We start from the raw sequence: 16,188 nt of genomic DNA, 5'->3' as shown, positions 1-16,188 counted from the left end.
ATGAAGATAACAGTACCTACCCTCATCAGGTTTCTGTAAGAATTAAATGCACAGATATAAGTAAAGGGCTCAGAACAATGGACACTGAGAACTCAGCAAGCATCAACCATTACTGGTCTTCCTATAAGAGGGGATCAGGGGCTCTGTGTGCCAGCAACGCCCAGAGACCTACAGCAATGGCATCCTTTATCCTAGAGTCACTTAAGACACAGCCAGGGGCCCTGGTCACACAGGGAATGGCTGCTCTGCTGGGAAACCTATTAGGATGGATGAGTTCTTAGAAGGGTAAGTCCTGGCGCCCAGGTGATAGTCAGATGACTGCTGGGCAGGCCTGTTTGAGGGTGCTCATTTTGATGAGCCAGGTCTCTGAAGTATTAGGGGTGAGGAAGCGATTCCTGGTGGTCTGGTGACCTGGCAGTTCCCACTGAACTTGGAAAGTCTAAATACTCGCATTTGTGTCCGTCTGCTCTGGTCTGGCCCTGGCTTCCTGCTGTGGGAGGAGCATCTTGGTCAGCCCGAGGCTGAATTCTCACCAGGAGTCAACTCCACAGTCAGCCATGGAGATGGTGCTAACAGGCTGGCTCCCCAGGATGCTGCTTTGGTGGAGTAGACGCCTGAGAAGGACGTGTCCCTTCCCTGTGCTCACTGCGAAAGGAGAGCCCAGCACGGTCTCATCACCAATCCCACCTCCAGGCCCCAAAACTCCCATGTGGCTGAGATTTGGGGAAATGTCCATGACAAAAATGCCTCCCTCAGAAGGCAAAACAGAGTGTTGTTAGGTCACTAAAAAGAACCTAGTTTTGACTAAAAACCTAAACATAGTTACTAACATTGGGTCGGCAAAAATGTACTGCATGTCTATATGCCAATCCTGCCCAGCGAGGAGGGAGTGGCCAGCATTCAGTATGGGCCCGACCCCAGATCTCTGACCTGTGTCCATAGAACAGCCGTGGGCAAACTACGGCCCGCGGGCCAGATCCGGCCTGTTTGAAATGAATAAAACTAAAAAGAAAAAAAAGACCGTACCCTTTTATGTAATGATGTTTACTTTGAATTTATATTAGTTCACACAAACACTCCATCCATGCTTTTGTTCCGGCCCTCCGGTCCAGTTTAAGAACCCATTGTGGCCCTCGAGTCAAAAAGTTTGCCCACCCCTGCCATAGAACCTCTCCTGTACAGGAGAAGCCAGACAAGCCTGCAAACCACACAGAAGCAAGCCATTCAGACGAGCAGGGCCAACTGCCCACGGCTCAGGGAGAAGTCCTAGGGGCCACTGCCCCTCCCCGGGGGGAATGAGGCCCACTGTCCCTGTGCCCAGGATCAACACACGTCAGAGCAGGCTACAAGGGCTCTTGTTGTTAAAATCAGAGGGCATGAAAACAACCCGGAAAGGGGAAGTTTCAGAGAGAAACCTGGGCAATTGTCTGATGTAAAGGAAAAGCAGAATTCCATTTGGGTTTCAGCAACACGTACCCCCAAATTCCTTTCCTGGAGCAGAAAAGAGCTCAGATGTGTTAACTAGTGTGGCTTGGCCACTGGCCACAATGAGCACGATAATGTCACAAAAATAACAAAATATACCAGGTCTGCCAGAGGGTGGGGCAGGACCCTCCCTGCCCCAGCTGCTCTGCTGGGAGAGAATGAGGACAGCTGGGGTGGCACAGGCACCCCTGAGGACAGAGCCCTCTCTGCCTCTCTCTTGCCCTCCCTGCTCTCCAGGGAGCTGCAGATTTTCCACCAATAGAGGCCTGGCTCAGCTCAAACCCAGGGCACTGCTGCAGAACCAAAAACCTGCTCTCCAGGGAGAGATCATTACCCCCTGGAGCAGGCCCCCTTTTTAACTCTTTGAGGCCCGCAATGAACCATCAGTGCCAAGGAAGCATTAATTAATTACCCTTTGGGAGCCAGGAAAGATGGGCAGCCCACCAAGAAGGTGACACTTCCAGGGCTTAGTTCTCTCAGTGCTGGCACCTGAGCCATTCGCTGAGAACTGCAGTGAGCTCCTTGAAGAAAGGTAAATGCGTGGCGAAGCCTCTCTGGATTATCTAGGGCCACAGTCATGTCCCTATAGCCCCTGGCATGGCCCCACACTGAGGCATCCCCTAAACGTCCGATTAGAGAATGGTCATAATGATAAGCAATAGCCACAACTAAGTCCCTTAATCCCAAAAACCTACCAAACACCCGAATTCTTTGGAGAACAAGGCTGGATGGAAATCAAGAGTTAAATAAAAATATTAAGCACTCTCTCTCTCTCTCTGCAAAATGCTGTGCTAGGAATAAGGATTAAATGAGATAAAAATGTAAGCTCTCTGCAAACTCCGAAGTGCCACACCAATGTTAGTCATGAACATAGGATGACGTGGGTGGAGAGTCAACATTTATTCTACATCCCTCCCACCACCACCATCCAACCTTTCCTCCCACTGGGGAAAACTGCAGGTCTGTCTTGCTGACTAAGCAGAAATCCCTGAGAGCACATGTGACCCAACAACCAGGAAAGTGCTTCGTCAGGAAAAGGCTGCTCTGAAGGCAATGCTCTTGTGAAGCCAGCACTCAGGTCCTAGCGTCCTCTGCAAGGGACACATCCTGCAGCCACCCGTGTGCACCTCAGCACTGCTGCCTTGCCTAATGACTCCTCTACCCACACCCATCAGGTGTGACAGGGGCAACCTTCCTTAGGCTGGAGCTGAGGTAAGAGGGGAAAGGAAAAATGGAGCAGAGGAGAGGGGAGCAAGACAGGGGCTTTTATAGCGACCCCTCTGACAAAGGCCCAGCCAGCTCTGACCCTGTGTGAGCTTCTACTGGGGATATATCTCTGTCCCTCCGCAAAGGGGAACCGAGGTGCCCAACCCTCCGTCCTGTTCCAGAGGCCAACTTCCTAGCAGAGCATAACTTAGGGTCTTGTGAGGCGAGCTCGGCACCTGCCCTGCAACAGCAGGGTGACAGCGACACTGTACCTTGGTCCGCCACGTTCTCAATGTTGACCTTGCGCTCGTTGGCCATGAAGCCAATAACTGAGAAGATGACGAAGCCGGCAAAGATGCTCGTGGCACTGTTGGTGCAGGTGACAATTAGAGTGTCCCTGGAGAAGAGATGAGAGGTGGTGGTTAGATGTGCCTGGTGGGCAGGAAGAGACAAGGGGAAGGACACAGCGTGTGCACACATGTGTCTATGTGTACATGCTATTTCCATACATGCATTTGCTGCAGGCTGGCCTTGTTTTCTTTATTCACAAGGACAGAAACAACCAGTCCTGACCACAGACTCCCTTGGGCTGAACTTATAACCACCAAAGGCGCAAACAGATCTCCCCTAACTGCCCTGTCCTGGGGCCTCTGGCTCCACATGCTGTGAACTGACAGAGGCAAGTCTGTCCATCAGAACAGAAATTGAGGGGGTGGGGCCTTTGGGGCACAGGAACCATGGATGAGAGAAGAGAAGAAAGTGGGACCATGAAATGCCATCCAAGTATGAGGACACCTTGGATTGGGGCACCCAGCTGAAAAGGGCAAGGGGGAGCAGAGAGGAGAGAGACCAGCGCCCTCTGCTGGCAACAGGCTGCAGTTTCCCAGCCTGCCCTGTCCAGCCGTCCTAGACTCAAGAGAGGTCACAGCCAGATGGAGCCTCAGGGCAAGTCACTTCTTCCCACTCTGCTTTTAAATGGTGGCAATGGCCCTGCCTCCCTCACAAATGTACACAAATGTGCAGCTGTTGTGAGGACAGAAGGAGATGATTTCTGCACAGCATAGAGGCGGGCACAGACAACTGCTCAGTAAACAACCCACCTTGTCCGGCCCCTTAGTTTACTGATGAGGAAAGTGAAGCCCAGGAAAAGGTAATGGCTAATTAAGGGTAGGTCAGGATTTGAATCCAGACTTCCTGCCTCACTGTCCGTGTTCCTTCTGCTACACCACACTACCTCATTTCTAACAAAGCACAGAGCAATGCTTCCCCCTTGGACGGTGTTCAGACTGATTCTCGGTTACAAGTTAGTGAGCAGCAGTGGCCAAAGAAGTCCGTACACCATAGTCTGACACCACAGTTATGGGCTGGACTATGTGCCCCTAATATTCATATGTTGAATTCCTAACCCCCAGTTCCTTAGAATGTGACTGTATTTGGAGACAGGGTCTTTAAACAAGCAATGAAGTTAAAAAGAAGTCATTAGGGTGGGCCCTAGTGCAGTGTGACTGGTGCCCTTATAAGATTAGGACACATATACACAGGGGGAGGACCATGCGAAGACACAGGGAGAGGTCTACAAACCAAGGGGAGAGGTCTCAGTCTTGTCAACACCTTGATCTTAGACTGCCAGCCTCCAGAACTATGAGAAAATTCTGTTGTTGATGTCACCCACTTTCAGTATTTGCTGTGGCAGCCCCAGCAGACTAATTCCAAAGGCTCTCTCCAGCCCTCTGGGCACATAGCATCAGCTCCAATCCCACTGCTCCTGCCCCATGTCCCTGTCACTCATTCCCACTCATCTCTACCGCTAGCTGTCCTTGCTACCTGCAAACATTTCCTCCTGCCTACACCTGTTGAAATTTGGCCCAGTCTAGATCTCATTCCTGTGAGGCCGTCCCAACCATCCTAGGCCATAGCTTAACTACTAGTATAGTCGTTTCTTCTGGGTTCACAAAATATCCCATACTTTATTAAAAACTAGAGGCCCAGTGCATGAAATTCATGCACAGTGGGTGGGGAGGGGGGGAGGATCCTTCAGCCCAGCCTGCACCCTCTCGCCATCCTGGACATCCCTCTCACGATCCGGGACCACTGGCTTCTAACAGCTCGCTGCCTGCCTGCCTGATTGCCCCTAACCACTCTGCCTGCCTGCCTCATCACTCCTAACCACTCACCTGCCTGCCTGATCACCTCTAACTGCTCACCTGCCTGCCTGATCACCCCTAACCGCCTCTGCCTCAGCCCCCGCCACCAAGGCTTCATCCGGAAGAACATCTGGTCTAATTAGCATATTATGTTTTTATTGTTATAGATAATAATAATGGCAACTGCCATTTAGTGAGCACCTACTATGTGCACAACATTGCTCTGAAAACTTTGCATACATCATCTCTTACCACTCAACAAAATATAATCGAATTTTATAGATGAGACAGCAAAGGCTCAGAGAAGTGGTGTACCTTGCCCACATCTTGGAGTTTTAGTAAATGGTGAAGCAAACTTAAATACAAGTCTATCTGACTCCAAGATACATCCTTCACTCCATCCTTCCTTCCTTCCTCCCTTCCTTCCTCCCTTCTGCCCCTTCTCCCTCCCTCCCTCCCTTTCTTCTCCTACCTCTCCCTCCCTCACTTATTTTCTCCCTTCTATTCTTTTTTCCTCCTCCTTTCTTTCTTCCTTTTTTCCTTTTTGTATCAGCTCCCCAAGAGAATGGGCCTTATTTTCCTATTGCTTGTCATAACATGTCTAACTTTCAATATCATCTCCTGCAAGAACTGGTCAGGCTCTCTCGGGGTCTTTGGGTTCCACAGCATCCCTAACATCACACTATCCAAACGTCACCGTCCTTGACTCCCCTGAGGATCTTGCCTGGATCTGTAGGTTCCTGAGCCTGCCCACCTCCAGACATTCTGATGAATAGATCTGGGAGGGGAACTCAACATTTGCATTTTTTTGTCAGCTTTACTGAAGTATAGGTGACAGATAAAATTGTATTATATTTAAAGTGTACATGATGATTGGATATATGTAGACATCGTGACAGGATCCCTATCATCGAGTTAATTAACACACCTATCACCAAGGTGCTCTTTTCTTATAGGGTCTCTAGAAAAACATCTGTAGAGTGACTGAATGACCAGACTTCATCAGTGACTCCCATACGACTGGACCTAGGGACTGGGCGGCTGATGGAACAACCATCCCAGGACACAGCTCCCTGCACACAACCTACAGAGGAGCTCGGCTCCATCCCAGGTGCCAGGGTCAGCAGTGCAGTCGGGTACAGGCCACCGGAAGCCAGCAGCCAGGCCTGAGCAGGGTTCACCTGTGCCAGGGCAACTCTCTGGCTCTACTAAGGTGCAGTGGGAGGGTGTGGGGTCAGTCCATTTTCTGTCCCCAGACCCTATTCCCCCTCGCCAGCTGCCAATGGGACTTGAAAGGCTACAACGTACCTGTAGCAGTTGTTGTGGAATTTGTTGTAAGAAGAGAGCGTGATCAGGCCTCCCCAGGCAGCAGATAAAGAGAAGAAAATCTGAGTGGCAGCGTCTTTCCACACCTAGCAGGCAAAAGGGGAGAGGGGTCAAGGTCACTGAGAGCAGCTGACCCAGGCAGGGGAGTCTGCCAGGCCCCTGGCCTCACCCCTGCCCCAGGCAAAGGCGGTCAGAGATGAGATAAATTTGGCATTGATGCAATGAGAAATATCCTTTGTGCCAGATGCCAAAAAGGCAGTGAATTACCTGGCAGATTTCAGCTCCATTCTAACCAAAGGAGAGGAACTCAATAAACTACGTACACATTTCATCTTCCATTTCCTACCATGGAGAACTATACAGAAGGGAGAGCCCCTTCTTTAGCTGCAATCACTCTCAAAAAACAATTTGCAACAGCAAGGTATGTTGGTGGATCCAAAATATCAACCTTTTAAAATTAACATTTCTACAGATTACAACTGCAATTAAAAATCTGAAACTCTATGGCCTCCTTTTGTAGCAAAGCTGCCTCTGCCACAGCGGAGGGGCCTTTATAAGCCACGTGCTTCTTGAACTTGGCTGACATCGCCTCTGTTCTCTTGGTGATTTCTCTTAATTGTCCCCATAAAGCTCCAGAAGGCCACTCAAGAGTGTGAGCTGGAGATTCATATGACTCATACGATGGACCTGCCATCATTTTTGTAAAATTGTGCTTACAATATGCAAAGAGAAAGTTCAAAGCTGTGGTTTTATTTAAAGGCAGCCATTTGTCCAGCTAAAGAACCACCTCCCAGCATCAAGGGGATATGCAGCTAGAAGAGGATAATTATAGTATTTAGTGTCCGGCCAAGGGTGTGAGAATCAAGTGTGATGTGGGACTTCTGGGGTTTCCGTACTTTTAAAGAGTGAGGGTGCCTACCTCTACCCCTTTTCTCACCCCTTTGTGCTACCTGGAATGCTGCTATGATGGCTGGAGCTCTGGCAGCCACATGGAAGCTATTCCCTAAAGATGGGGAGGCAGAAAGACAGGAGCCTGGGCCCCTGAAGACACCTGCAGCTACCCAGCCAGTGCTTGACTATATACCATTGAGCTGCTTTAGCGCATGCAAGTGAAGTCAACTCTTACCTGGGGGTTTCTATTATGTGCAAACTCAATCCTAGCTGTGTGTTCTTAACATATTCTGGAAAAGCACATATTTCTTTAAGGTGAGAAAACTCAATTCTTATTACACAGACACCCCTCATTTGGAGGTTTGTTCTGGGAATTTTAAAGTAAGAGGTGCCTGTGCAGAATATGCAAAGAGAAGGTGCAAGCGTGTGCTAACCCTGTGGCATGTGCTGGAAGTATTCAAATGCGTCTGGGCCCTTTAAAATAGAATTGCCTAAGTGCTATTATTTTCCAACCAGCAAAACTCCATCTCCAACGCACTATAATTAGTAACAGATAAGTGGTGTGAAGTGGCCCAAAGCTATTAAGGGGATTTCATTCTTCATTCCAGCCTCTGCTGCTACCCCAAATGTAGGACAACCATTCCCGGAATCTAAAAACCCCCAGTTGCCCACTTCTCATTAAAGATTTCCTGAGTGCGTACCATTCCCAGATTAGCAGGATCTTGTAAAGGGGACAGTGAGATGCCCTGTGGGAGGAGGTCTGACCCCTTCTGTCAAAGTGTCCTGGCGTGGGTCCCCTCCCCATGTGCCGTCCTCCCAGCCCCCATGTACGTCATAAATGAAACTGTAAGCTCACCGTGGCATCAGTGAGCTTCTCCCACTTAGGTGTGATGAAGTACCAGATCCCATCGCCAGCTCCGGGCAGGGTGACCCCTCGGATGAGCAGGATCACGAGCACGACATACGGGAACGTGGCCGTGAAGTACACCACCTGGAAAAGCCATGCAGCAGAGGGCTGGGTGGGGCGGGCCTGCAGCGGGTGCCTGAGGAGCATCAGCAGAGGCAGGATGGGACCTGCCCCTGGACACGGGTGCCCAATGGAGAGGGCATCAGGTAGTTTTCCCAAACTCTTCTAGGGCTGGGGACACGGGAAAGGCACTGGGACCAAAGGTGATCCAGAGTGAGTCAGCCCCCACAGAGTATGGCTATGGGAGATCTCACCCCACCCAGCAGCTGAATGGACAGCTGCCTTCCTAACTCCTACCCTACCCTCTGCTTGAGGACCCAGATTCCACCATTAGAGATTAATCCTTTTAGCTTAAGCTTCCCATCCTTGTTCTTAGATACCCTATCAGGTGAAAGACCCTGATCTGACGATCTGACACATGTACTTCAAATGGAATAGCATCACTGGCGATGCTATTCTGAGGAGCCATGAGAGACTGGACAAGCTATTGAGCCTCCTTAATCTCTGTTTCTGCCTCTGTAATAGGGACAAGGGCATCTTTTTAAAAAAATAAGTCATTGTGAGGACCAAATGAACCTCTAGCATAGTGTCTGATTTATAATAGATGGTCATTAAAACAACTAAGTTCAATGAGCATTTACTAAGGGCCTACATGAGCCGGGCACTATGCCAGACATTAGATGCATGAGGATTCAGGGACTCATGACCTGGAAGACTCAGAGACAGCGTCTGAATAATGGGCTAAACCATACGCCCAGGACATGGTGATGTCCGGGGAGGGCACGGTGCTCCACCTGGGAGTTTACTAAAAGGTTCATGGAGATGATGCAGGAGCTGGATTGGAGAGGCCAGTGAGGCGAGGAGAGGGGGGAAGGCAAAGGAAGTGAGTGGGCAGGCAGATGTTTGAGGGCAAAGCTCTAATCACTGTTAGGACAAAATAAAAGGTTGAGGCTAAGAGTGATGAACTCCTATGTTCTTGCTTCCCATGCCCCTCCAAGGACCATGTGATCACTCCACCTCACAGGAGGCCTTGAATAGCAGCTGAAGGATGTTCCCAGATTCTGGAGGAGAGGGAGGGGCCAGAGTCAAGAAGCATTTGAGGAGTAATATGAGCAGAACGTGGGGGCTGTGGTTGGATAGGGATGGGGATGCGTGGGAGGTGCTTTCCTTCCTTAACTGTCAATCAAACCTGGGGATGGAGGAAGGGCCTGGGATCAGGACTTGGGATCAGACTAGAGAAGAGCAGGTGGTGAGGTTCTGCAGTCCCACGGGCCTAAGTTCAAATCCCATCTCCCTGACTTATGAGCTGGGCCGCCTGGAGAAGTGACTTAACCTCTCTGAGTCTCGGTTTCCACACCTGCAAGTGGTGATAACAGCAGCATATTCCTCACCGGGCTGCAGGAAGAGAACAATGGGACAATCCATTCCAAGTGGCACAGGCCTGGGGGCCCTGGAAATAGAAGTGCCACTTGGTCTTGCCTGGGTCTCACCAGTCTTGATAATACTGACAACCTTCAGCTCACAGGCCAGTTGCAACCCAAACATGCATTAAAAAACACCATGTTTTTAATGCATTAAAAACCTGCATTAAAAAACAGGATGAGGTTAAGCTCCCATCCTGGCCCATCAAACCCTCTCTGAACCATGGGATGGGCATGTACAACCGCTGAGTGAGCACTGTTGGCTCAGAGCCACTCCAGTCTCATCTGCACCTTCCATCCTGGGCATCTGCCTTGGGAGGGAGACATAGACCCCACCATGCACTGGCTGCACAGGCTCTCGGCCTGGCGAGGGGGCTCCAGGGTGGCAGGAACTGGAAGACACTGGGATCTCAGGGATGAGGACTGATTTGGGAAGTTGCAGGGAATGGGTTGCAGGGGGTGAGATTAAGACATAACTCTTGGGATCACTTCATTAAACATGTGGGGTAAACACAACAAAGACCCCTACCCTCAAATAGCTTACGTTCCAGATGGGGAGACTGGCAACCAGTAGTAATCATAACATCATCCGTGGCATGTTAGAAGGTGATGTGTGGGAAAGGGAAAAGTAGAGCAAAGCCAAGGGGGTGGGACATGCACGGGAGGCCTCACTGAAAAGCCCAGATTTGAAGGACGTGAGAGAGACACTGGCATCTGGGAGAACACTGGAGCCTGGAACAGCTGGAGAGGCCCTGAGAAGGGCTGCACCTGACCCAGGAACAGCCAGGAGGCCAGAGTGGCTGGGGCAGAGCGCAGCAGGAGAGGCAGGCAGAGGGCAGATCCTGCAGAGCTTTTACTCAGTGGGGAGTGGGAGCTGCAGTAGGAATTGGGGCAGAGGAGTGAGGTGCTCTAACACTTGAACCACACCCGGTGGCTAGGTGGGAATACACCGCTGACACCAGGGCAGAAGCAGGGGCCACTGTTGGAGGCCATGGCTGCAATCCAGGCAGGGGAGGGTGACGGTTCCAGCCAGGGTGTTTCGCAGGAGCTAGGAGAAATGCTTTGCAGGACGAGCCAACAGGATTTTTTGACCCATTTACTAATAATGTGGAATGAGGGGTGGGAAGGAGGGAGGCGAGGATGACCCCAAAATTTTTGGCCTCAGCAACTGAAAGGGTGGTGTTGCCATTAGCAGAAATGGGGCAGGGTGCAGGTTAAGGAAAATGAGTTGTTTCTTCCTCCAAACCCAGTTACTCATCAAGGCCAACCTCTTTCGTTCTGGCTAGACCGGGAATGGGCTGGTCTCCTTTCTCTGCACAGCTACCTTTCCTAGCAGGGACCTCTTCCCTCCCTCCCCTCTATTCCCACCCCACTCTCCACAGAAGTCACCCCTCCATCCTGCCTAGAAGCTCAGGGGTTGCTAGGGGCTTGGGGGAGGCAGGCCTCCCTCCTATTCCTGCCAAACTGCTTCTCTCCTTCCACTTAAGGAAGCCCTTCTACACAGAAGTTGTTATGAAACCAAAGGCATCTGACATCTCAGGGGAAGGCTGCCTGCCCCAGGCTACCCGGGCTGTTCCCCCAGCTGTCAGACGGGGCTGGGAGAGGAGATGCTACAGGGTGGGGCAGAGCCCTGACCAGTCTGACCACCCCACCCCACCAAAACAGCAGGGGTCACCTCCTGACCACATGGGCTGGTGGGAAGTGAGGATGGAGGAGGCAAAGGAGAGGACATGACCCAGACAGCAGGTGGCAGGAAGAAAACCCCAAGGATGGTACCGGTCTAACCGGCAGAGACAACGCTTCCCATTTCACTACTGGAGACTGTACAAACATGACCCCCTCTGTGACCGGCTATTAGTAGTCCCATTTTGCTCAAGAGGAAACTGAGGCTCAGGTTCTGTCTCAAAAGGGGTTAAATATCTCACTCAAGGTCTCCCAGCTGGAGCCAAGATACAAACTTGAAGCTTAATAACTCCTATGTTCTTCTTTCCCATTAAGGCCCCTCCATGGACCACAAGATCAGAAATGTCTGAGGCAGGGCCAGGGTTAGGAAGAAGCAAGGTGAGTGAGGCACTGACAATTCTTGGGGGGAAGGGGGTGTGGCGGGTGCGGGAAGAGATTGGACAAAAATCTTACACCTATGGATGAGGACAGTGGCGGGGGGTAAGGGCATGGGGTGGGGTGGGAACCAGGTGGAGGGGAGCTATGGGGGGAAAAAAGAGGAACATCTGTAATAATCTGAACAATAAAGATTTATTAATTTTTTTTAAAAAAGGAAGCAGCAAGGTGAGTGAGGTGCTGAGAGTCGAAAATTTAAGGAGCCACCCACTCTCAGGGTCCAACTGGCACCTGCAGGAACCTGAGAGTGAGAGCCGCCTTACATTTCACACCCTAAGCACTTGCTTGCCTCACCCAGTTCTGGGCCCATGGTGTGTGGATCGTGATCTTGCTGAACTAAAAGGGCCCACAGTTTGGCTTATAAATCCTGGGCACACCTAAGTGTGAGTCAGGTGTGCGAGGGGGCTTTGTGCCCATTGGTCCCCTGTGCCAGGGCAGCTTCAGGATGCACCTGTTTCAGAAAGCACTGTCAGAGGAATTAAACTTGAACAGTAATGAATTACACTTGGCAGGAGTGGCAATGACTGGCTGGTCTGAGCCTGCTGGCCCAACACCTGACATCTGGCCGCAGCCTCCTCACTGAGGAGCCCTGAACAGGTGGTCAGGTGAGGCCCCACCAGCCTGGGCTAACTAATTAGTTAGCTCCTGAGGAGAAGGAGACATCACCGCTTAGAGATGGCAGCGTTCATGGAATTTCAGTCACAAAGGAGCTTGGGCTGCATTTGACCTTCAGGCTGCCTGTTGGTCACCCCTGCCTCTGGAATTCTAGCTGCTCAAAAGGGAGTGTGAGCCCTGGCTCAGCGGTGGCCCAGGTGGTTGAGCTGTGTCCCATGCACTAAAAGGTCACTGGTTAGATTAACAGGCAGGGCACATGCCCAGGCTGCAAGCTCAATCCCCAGTAGGGGGTGGGCATGCAGGACACAGCCAATCAATGTTTCTCTCTCATCCACGTTTCTTTCTTTCTCTCTCTCTCTCTCTCTCTCTCTCTCTTTCTCTCTCTCTCTCTCTCCCTTCCTCTATCTCTAAAATCAATAAAAATATATTTTTAAAAAATAAAAGGAAGAGTGAGATCTCATAGGAAGCAATGAGCCAGTCTTGTCTCCAGGGCACTGAGCAAGAGGAACTGAGCTTATTTCCCTGCAGGAGGAGGACATCGCTGCTTAGAAATGGCAGTGGAATTTGAGTCACAAAGGAGCCCGGGATAATAAGAGGCCTCAGCCACCATTCACCCAGGCTTCCAAACCACGCTCCATGATTAATGTCTGCACGCTCGAGGGCAGTGTCATCATTTTTGGTGGTATTTCTCATTTTAAGAAAACTAATCATCAATTCCTAGTTGGCAACCTATCTCAATGAAGCAGATCTAAAAGAAAAATCTGCTCAAAAAGCCCATACAATCTACCCCCAAGGGCTACATTCTAAACTGAGGGAGGCAGTGGCTATAATGCCGTCCTAAACCATCACAAAGAACAGTGTGACCCTCCGGCCGTACCCAGCGTGGCCTGAGGGTCCAGACTCCTTGTCTTCATGCCCTGAGCTTGGGGTGGGAATCCCATCACCTCCAAAGGGCCAGCCGAGCGACGGCTCAGCAAGTCACCAAGTATCTGCTCAACCCAGATCCCACTGTGGGACTGTCAGTGTTGGTGCTGGGGGCACATGGGGCACATGGGTTGGGGGTTGGAAGAAAGGCATGAAAGGCTGAGAGTGTGGTGGTCGGGGTTGAGAAGAAGGGATTGCTTCACAATTTTTATCCTTTTCCAGCATCGTGGTAGCAGCAGTCACAGCCTGGCAGCCAGACCAAGAGGCAAAAGGCCAGCAGCACTCATCTAGTTCAGGAGGGTGACTGAGCCATGTCAGGGAGGGCCACCAGCTGAACGGAGTGGTAGCCGACAGAAAGGAAGGAAACTAACCGTAGTGGCCCCAGGAGCTCTGTGCACATCTGTCTCATTTAAGCCGTAAAAAGCCCTGAACGTCAGTGTTATTATCCCATTTCACAGACAGGAGTGAAGTCACTCCCGAGGCCCACAGCTGCCCGGGGCCAGAATCTGAACAGCACCCACCTCTCGGGACTCTCCTTCCAGTGCCCTTTAACCTGCTCGTGACACAATCACCCCTGGGTATCCCAGAGCTTTCTCATAGGTAAACCCAGTTTCTTACTTTTCCTGAAGACTTGATTCCTTTTGCCAGAGACGCGTACACAATGACCCAAGCCAGGAATAGGCAGAAGGCTAGCGGCCACCTGATCTCCCCAGGATATTCAATCCCCGCAGAAATCTTCAGCACAAAGTACCTGTGAGTGGGCAAGAGAAAGGAGGGAGGGGTGAGAGTCTTCGGGATCTAATCTCCCAACAGAGTCAGCAGCCTCAAGCCAACTTGGCCACCTCACCTCCCATCAGGGACCTGACCAGATCGGGTTGTGAGGGGTTGTCTGCAGAGACCAATGGGACCGACCCTATTGTTATTATGTGCTGGGGAGGCCCCGTATGGCCCCAGGCAGGCTCCATACAAGACTATGTCAGCTCCACTGTCACCATGAGATGCCCCAAGAGAAGGGCAACAAATCCCACGGCATTCAGGGGTCCCAGCACAGCCCCTGCACGGCCTTACCAAGGGTGATGTCTTTACAGAAGGCCACATCACAAACAGAAACTCTAAACTGTCCAGAATGGCTTTGGTGTGTTTTCTCTGTTGTTCTACTTTTTCATGAGAGTGCATTCCAATAGTGTTTGCCTAGATTTAAATGTAAAAATCAGTCCAGGGTCTGTGTGTGCTGAAGAAGTCACCACCTGCCTGGAGATCCCACGTCCCTGGCAGTAGCTGGGAGCCTGGCCAAAGGTGAGCAAACAGCTTCCCTCCTGGGGATGGGAGGCAGCTATAGGACAGTGAGTTCTAGTAAGAGTCTTACCATCCCTGCAACTCCAAAGCAATCCTGTCACGCCTCCTGGATGAAGGGCAGGGTTGGTGGTTTTCTGTGACCTGAACAAAGGCCCAGCCAGAACCCAGATTCTACGGGACTGCAGACATGACAGCCCAGAGCTTTCTGAAGGCAGCAGCACCGCCCCCCACTTTCCCTCAGCCAGCTAGTGAGTGATCACCTGATAGTCTGTTTTGCAAAGCCTGGCCACACTTTTCTGAACAGGGGTGGCCATGCTCTGGGGTGACAGAGCCTGTTTCAGTCTCAACGTCTGAGGCAACCTGTGCTCAAGAGCTTAGGGGAAGTGACCAAGGGCTGAAGTGAACTGGGCTCCCAGACCTTCCCTGAGCAATGAAAGGACCTCCCCATGTTCAAGGGTAAAGCACTTAATTCCACTGCACCTCAGCCACCTCCCTTTAAAAAGGGCTCTTGGATGAAGCTCCTAATATTTCCTCTTGGAAATGAAGGCTGGTCCCAGAGGACTAGTGAAAACCACAGAAAGCTGATTCACAAATATTTAACAACACACTCAACCCCGTGGATTATGTGGTCAGACCTCCTCTAACCACCAGTCAGACTCAGTTTCTCAGTGCTCAGGGTGAGTCCACACATACCCTCACTGCTCCTATATCATCTTCAAAGGGATTATTTCATCTCTCGGCCTCATTCCCCCTTCTGTCTGCAGGGACAACCATGTCCCCTCTGAGTCTGCACAGAAGAGAAATCTGACACAGAAATGGACGGCAACCAGACAACTAGTAGAGATATTAGTGACCACTTTTTATCACAACCCAGGGCCCCACTGATACTGCATTTTATTTTATTTTATTTTATTTTATTCCGTTTGCTAACATTTAAAGTGGGAGACACATAACAATTCAGATTTTACCTCTGACTTCACCTGTAACATGGAAGCTTAGCTGCACTGCCCACACTCCCACAGACAGGGATGTGACGCCGAGCACCAGCAGCCGCCCTTGCTCTTGGCTGACATCCTCTCCAGCTGGCCGTAGTCCCCACCCTTCTCTACAATCCTGCTCCTCTGTACTTTGCTCATTAGCCTGGCGAGCAGGCAAACGCCCCTGCCAAGGCCCTGAGCACACTAGTGGACAACCCCCAACTGGAGGCCTAACTAGAGAACATTCTTCATGTACCCTCTGCGGGGATGCTGCCTACACTGACCTCCCATGAACTTGACTAAATCGTTCTGTGGGGGCCGAGGATTTTCCAGTGTCCCTGGACGTCAATCTTCAGCATCTCTCAATACTGATGTAGAAAGTACAAAACTGGGTGAAACTGTTCTTTAAAAGTGATTTCGTTTCTTTACATCCTTGACCATGACTTGGCTTCTGACGTTTTGCCTCTTTCCTTCTCAAATGCAGAAGAAAAAACAACAACAACAACTAGTCAACAGAAGGTCTGCTTAGATCACAATGCGTGCAGGTTTTGCAAAGTGTTTGTCACAACATCATGAATTATAGCAGCAGCGATTCTGTCCCCACCAGCACTCTGCCAACTCTCACCTCCAGGCCCAGAGGCACAACAATCTGCTCTCAGAAGCCAAACCGGGGACTGTCTCTTCCTCAGTGATCACTTGAAGAGGCAGGGAGGGTGCAGAGGGAGGCAACCCACCCCTCGGGCCACCACACCTCCTCCTTCTGCAAGTCGAGGGTTCATGACCTCACTGGGCTTCTCTGAGAAAGTAACACAGAGCCA

General features: G+C 50.9%; 1 protein-coding gene across 1 annotated transcript in view; it reads right to left on the bottom strand.

Annotated features, from left to right (window-relative positions):
* The window catches only part of SLC6A5 (solute carrier family 6 member 5), a 43,483-nt gene that overhangs the window by 14,862 nt on the left and 12,433 nt on the right, over positions 1 to 16,188 (bottom strand). Inside the window, exons 7-10 of the mRNA XM_059710861.1 lie at positions 13,716 to 13,848; positions 7,909 to 8,043; positions 6,144 to 6,247; positions 2,964 to 3,088 (exon numbers count right to left, since the gene is read on the bottom strand). Coding sequence (XP_059566844.1) covers positions 2,964 to 3,088; positions 6,144 to 6,247; positions 7,909 to 8,043; positions 13,716 to 13,848 — 497 coding nt within the window. The remainder of the gene's footprint in view (positions 1 to 2,963; positions 3,089 to 6,143; positions 6,248 to 7,908; positions 8,044 to 13,715; positions 13,849 to 16,188) is intronic.

This window comes from Myotis daubentonii, chromosome 9, assembly GCF_963259705.1.
Source record: "Myotis daubentonii chromosome 9, mMyoDau2.1, whole genome shotgun sequence".
NCBI lineage: Eukaryota > Metazoa > Chordata > Mammalia > Chiroptera > Vespertilionidae > Myotis > Myotis daubentonii.
The sequence above is the reverse complement of the archived record's forward strand: the minus strand, read 5'-3'. Positions and strand labels throughout refer to the sequence as shown.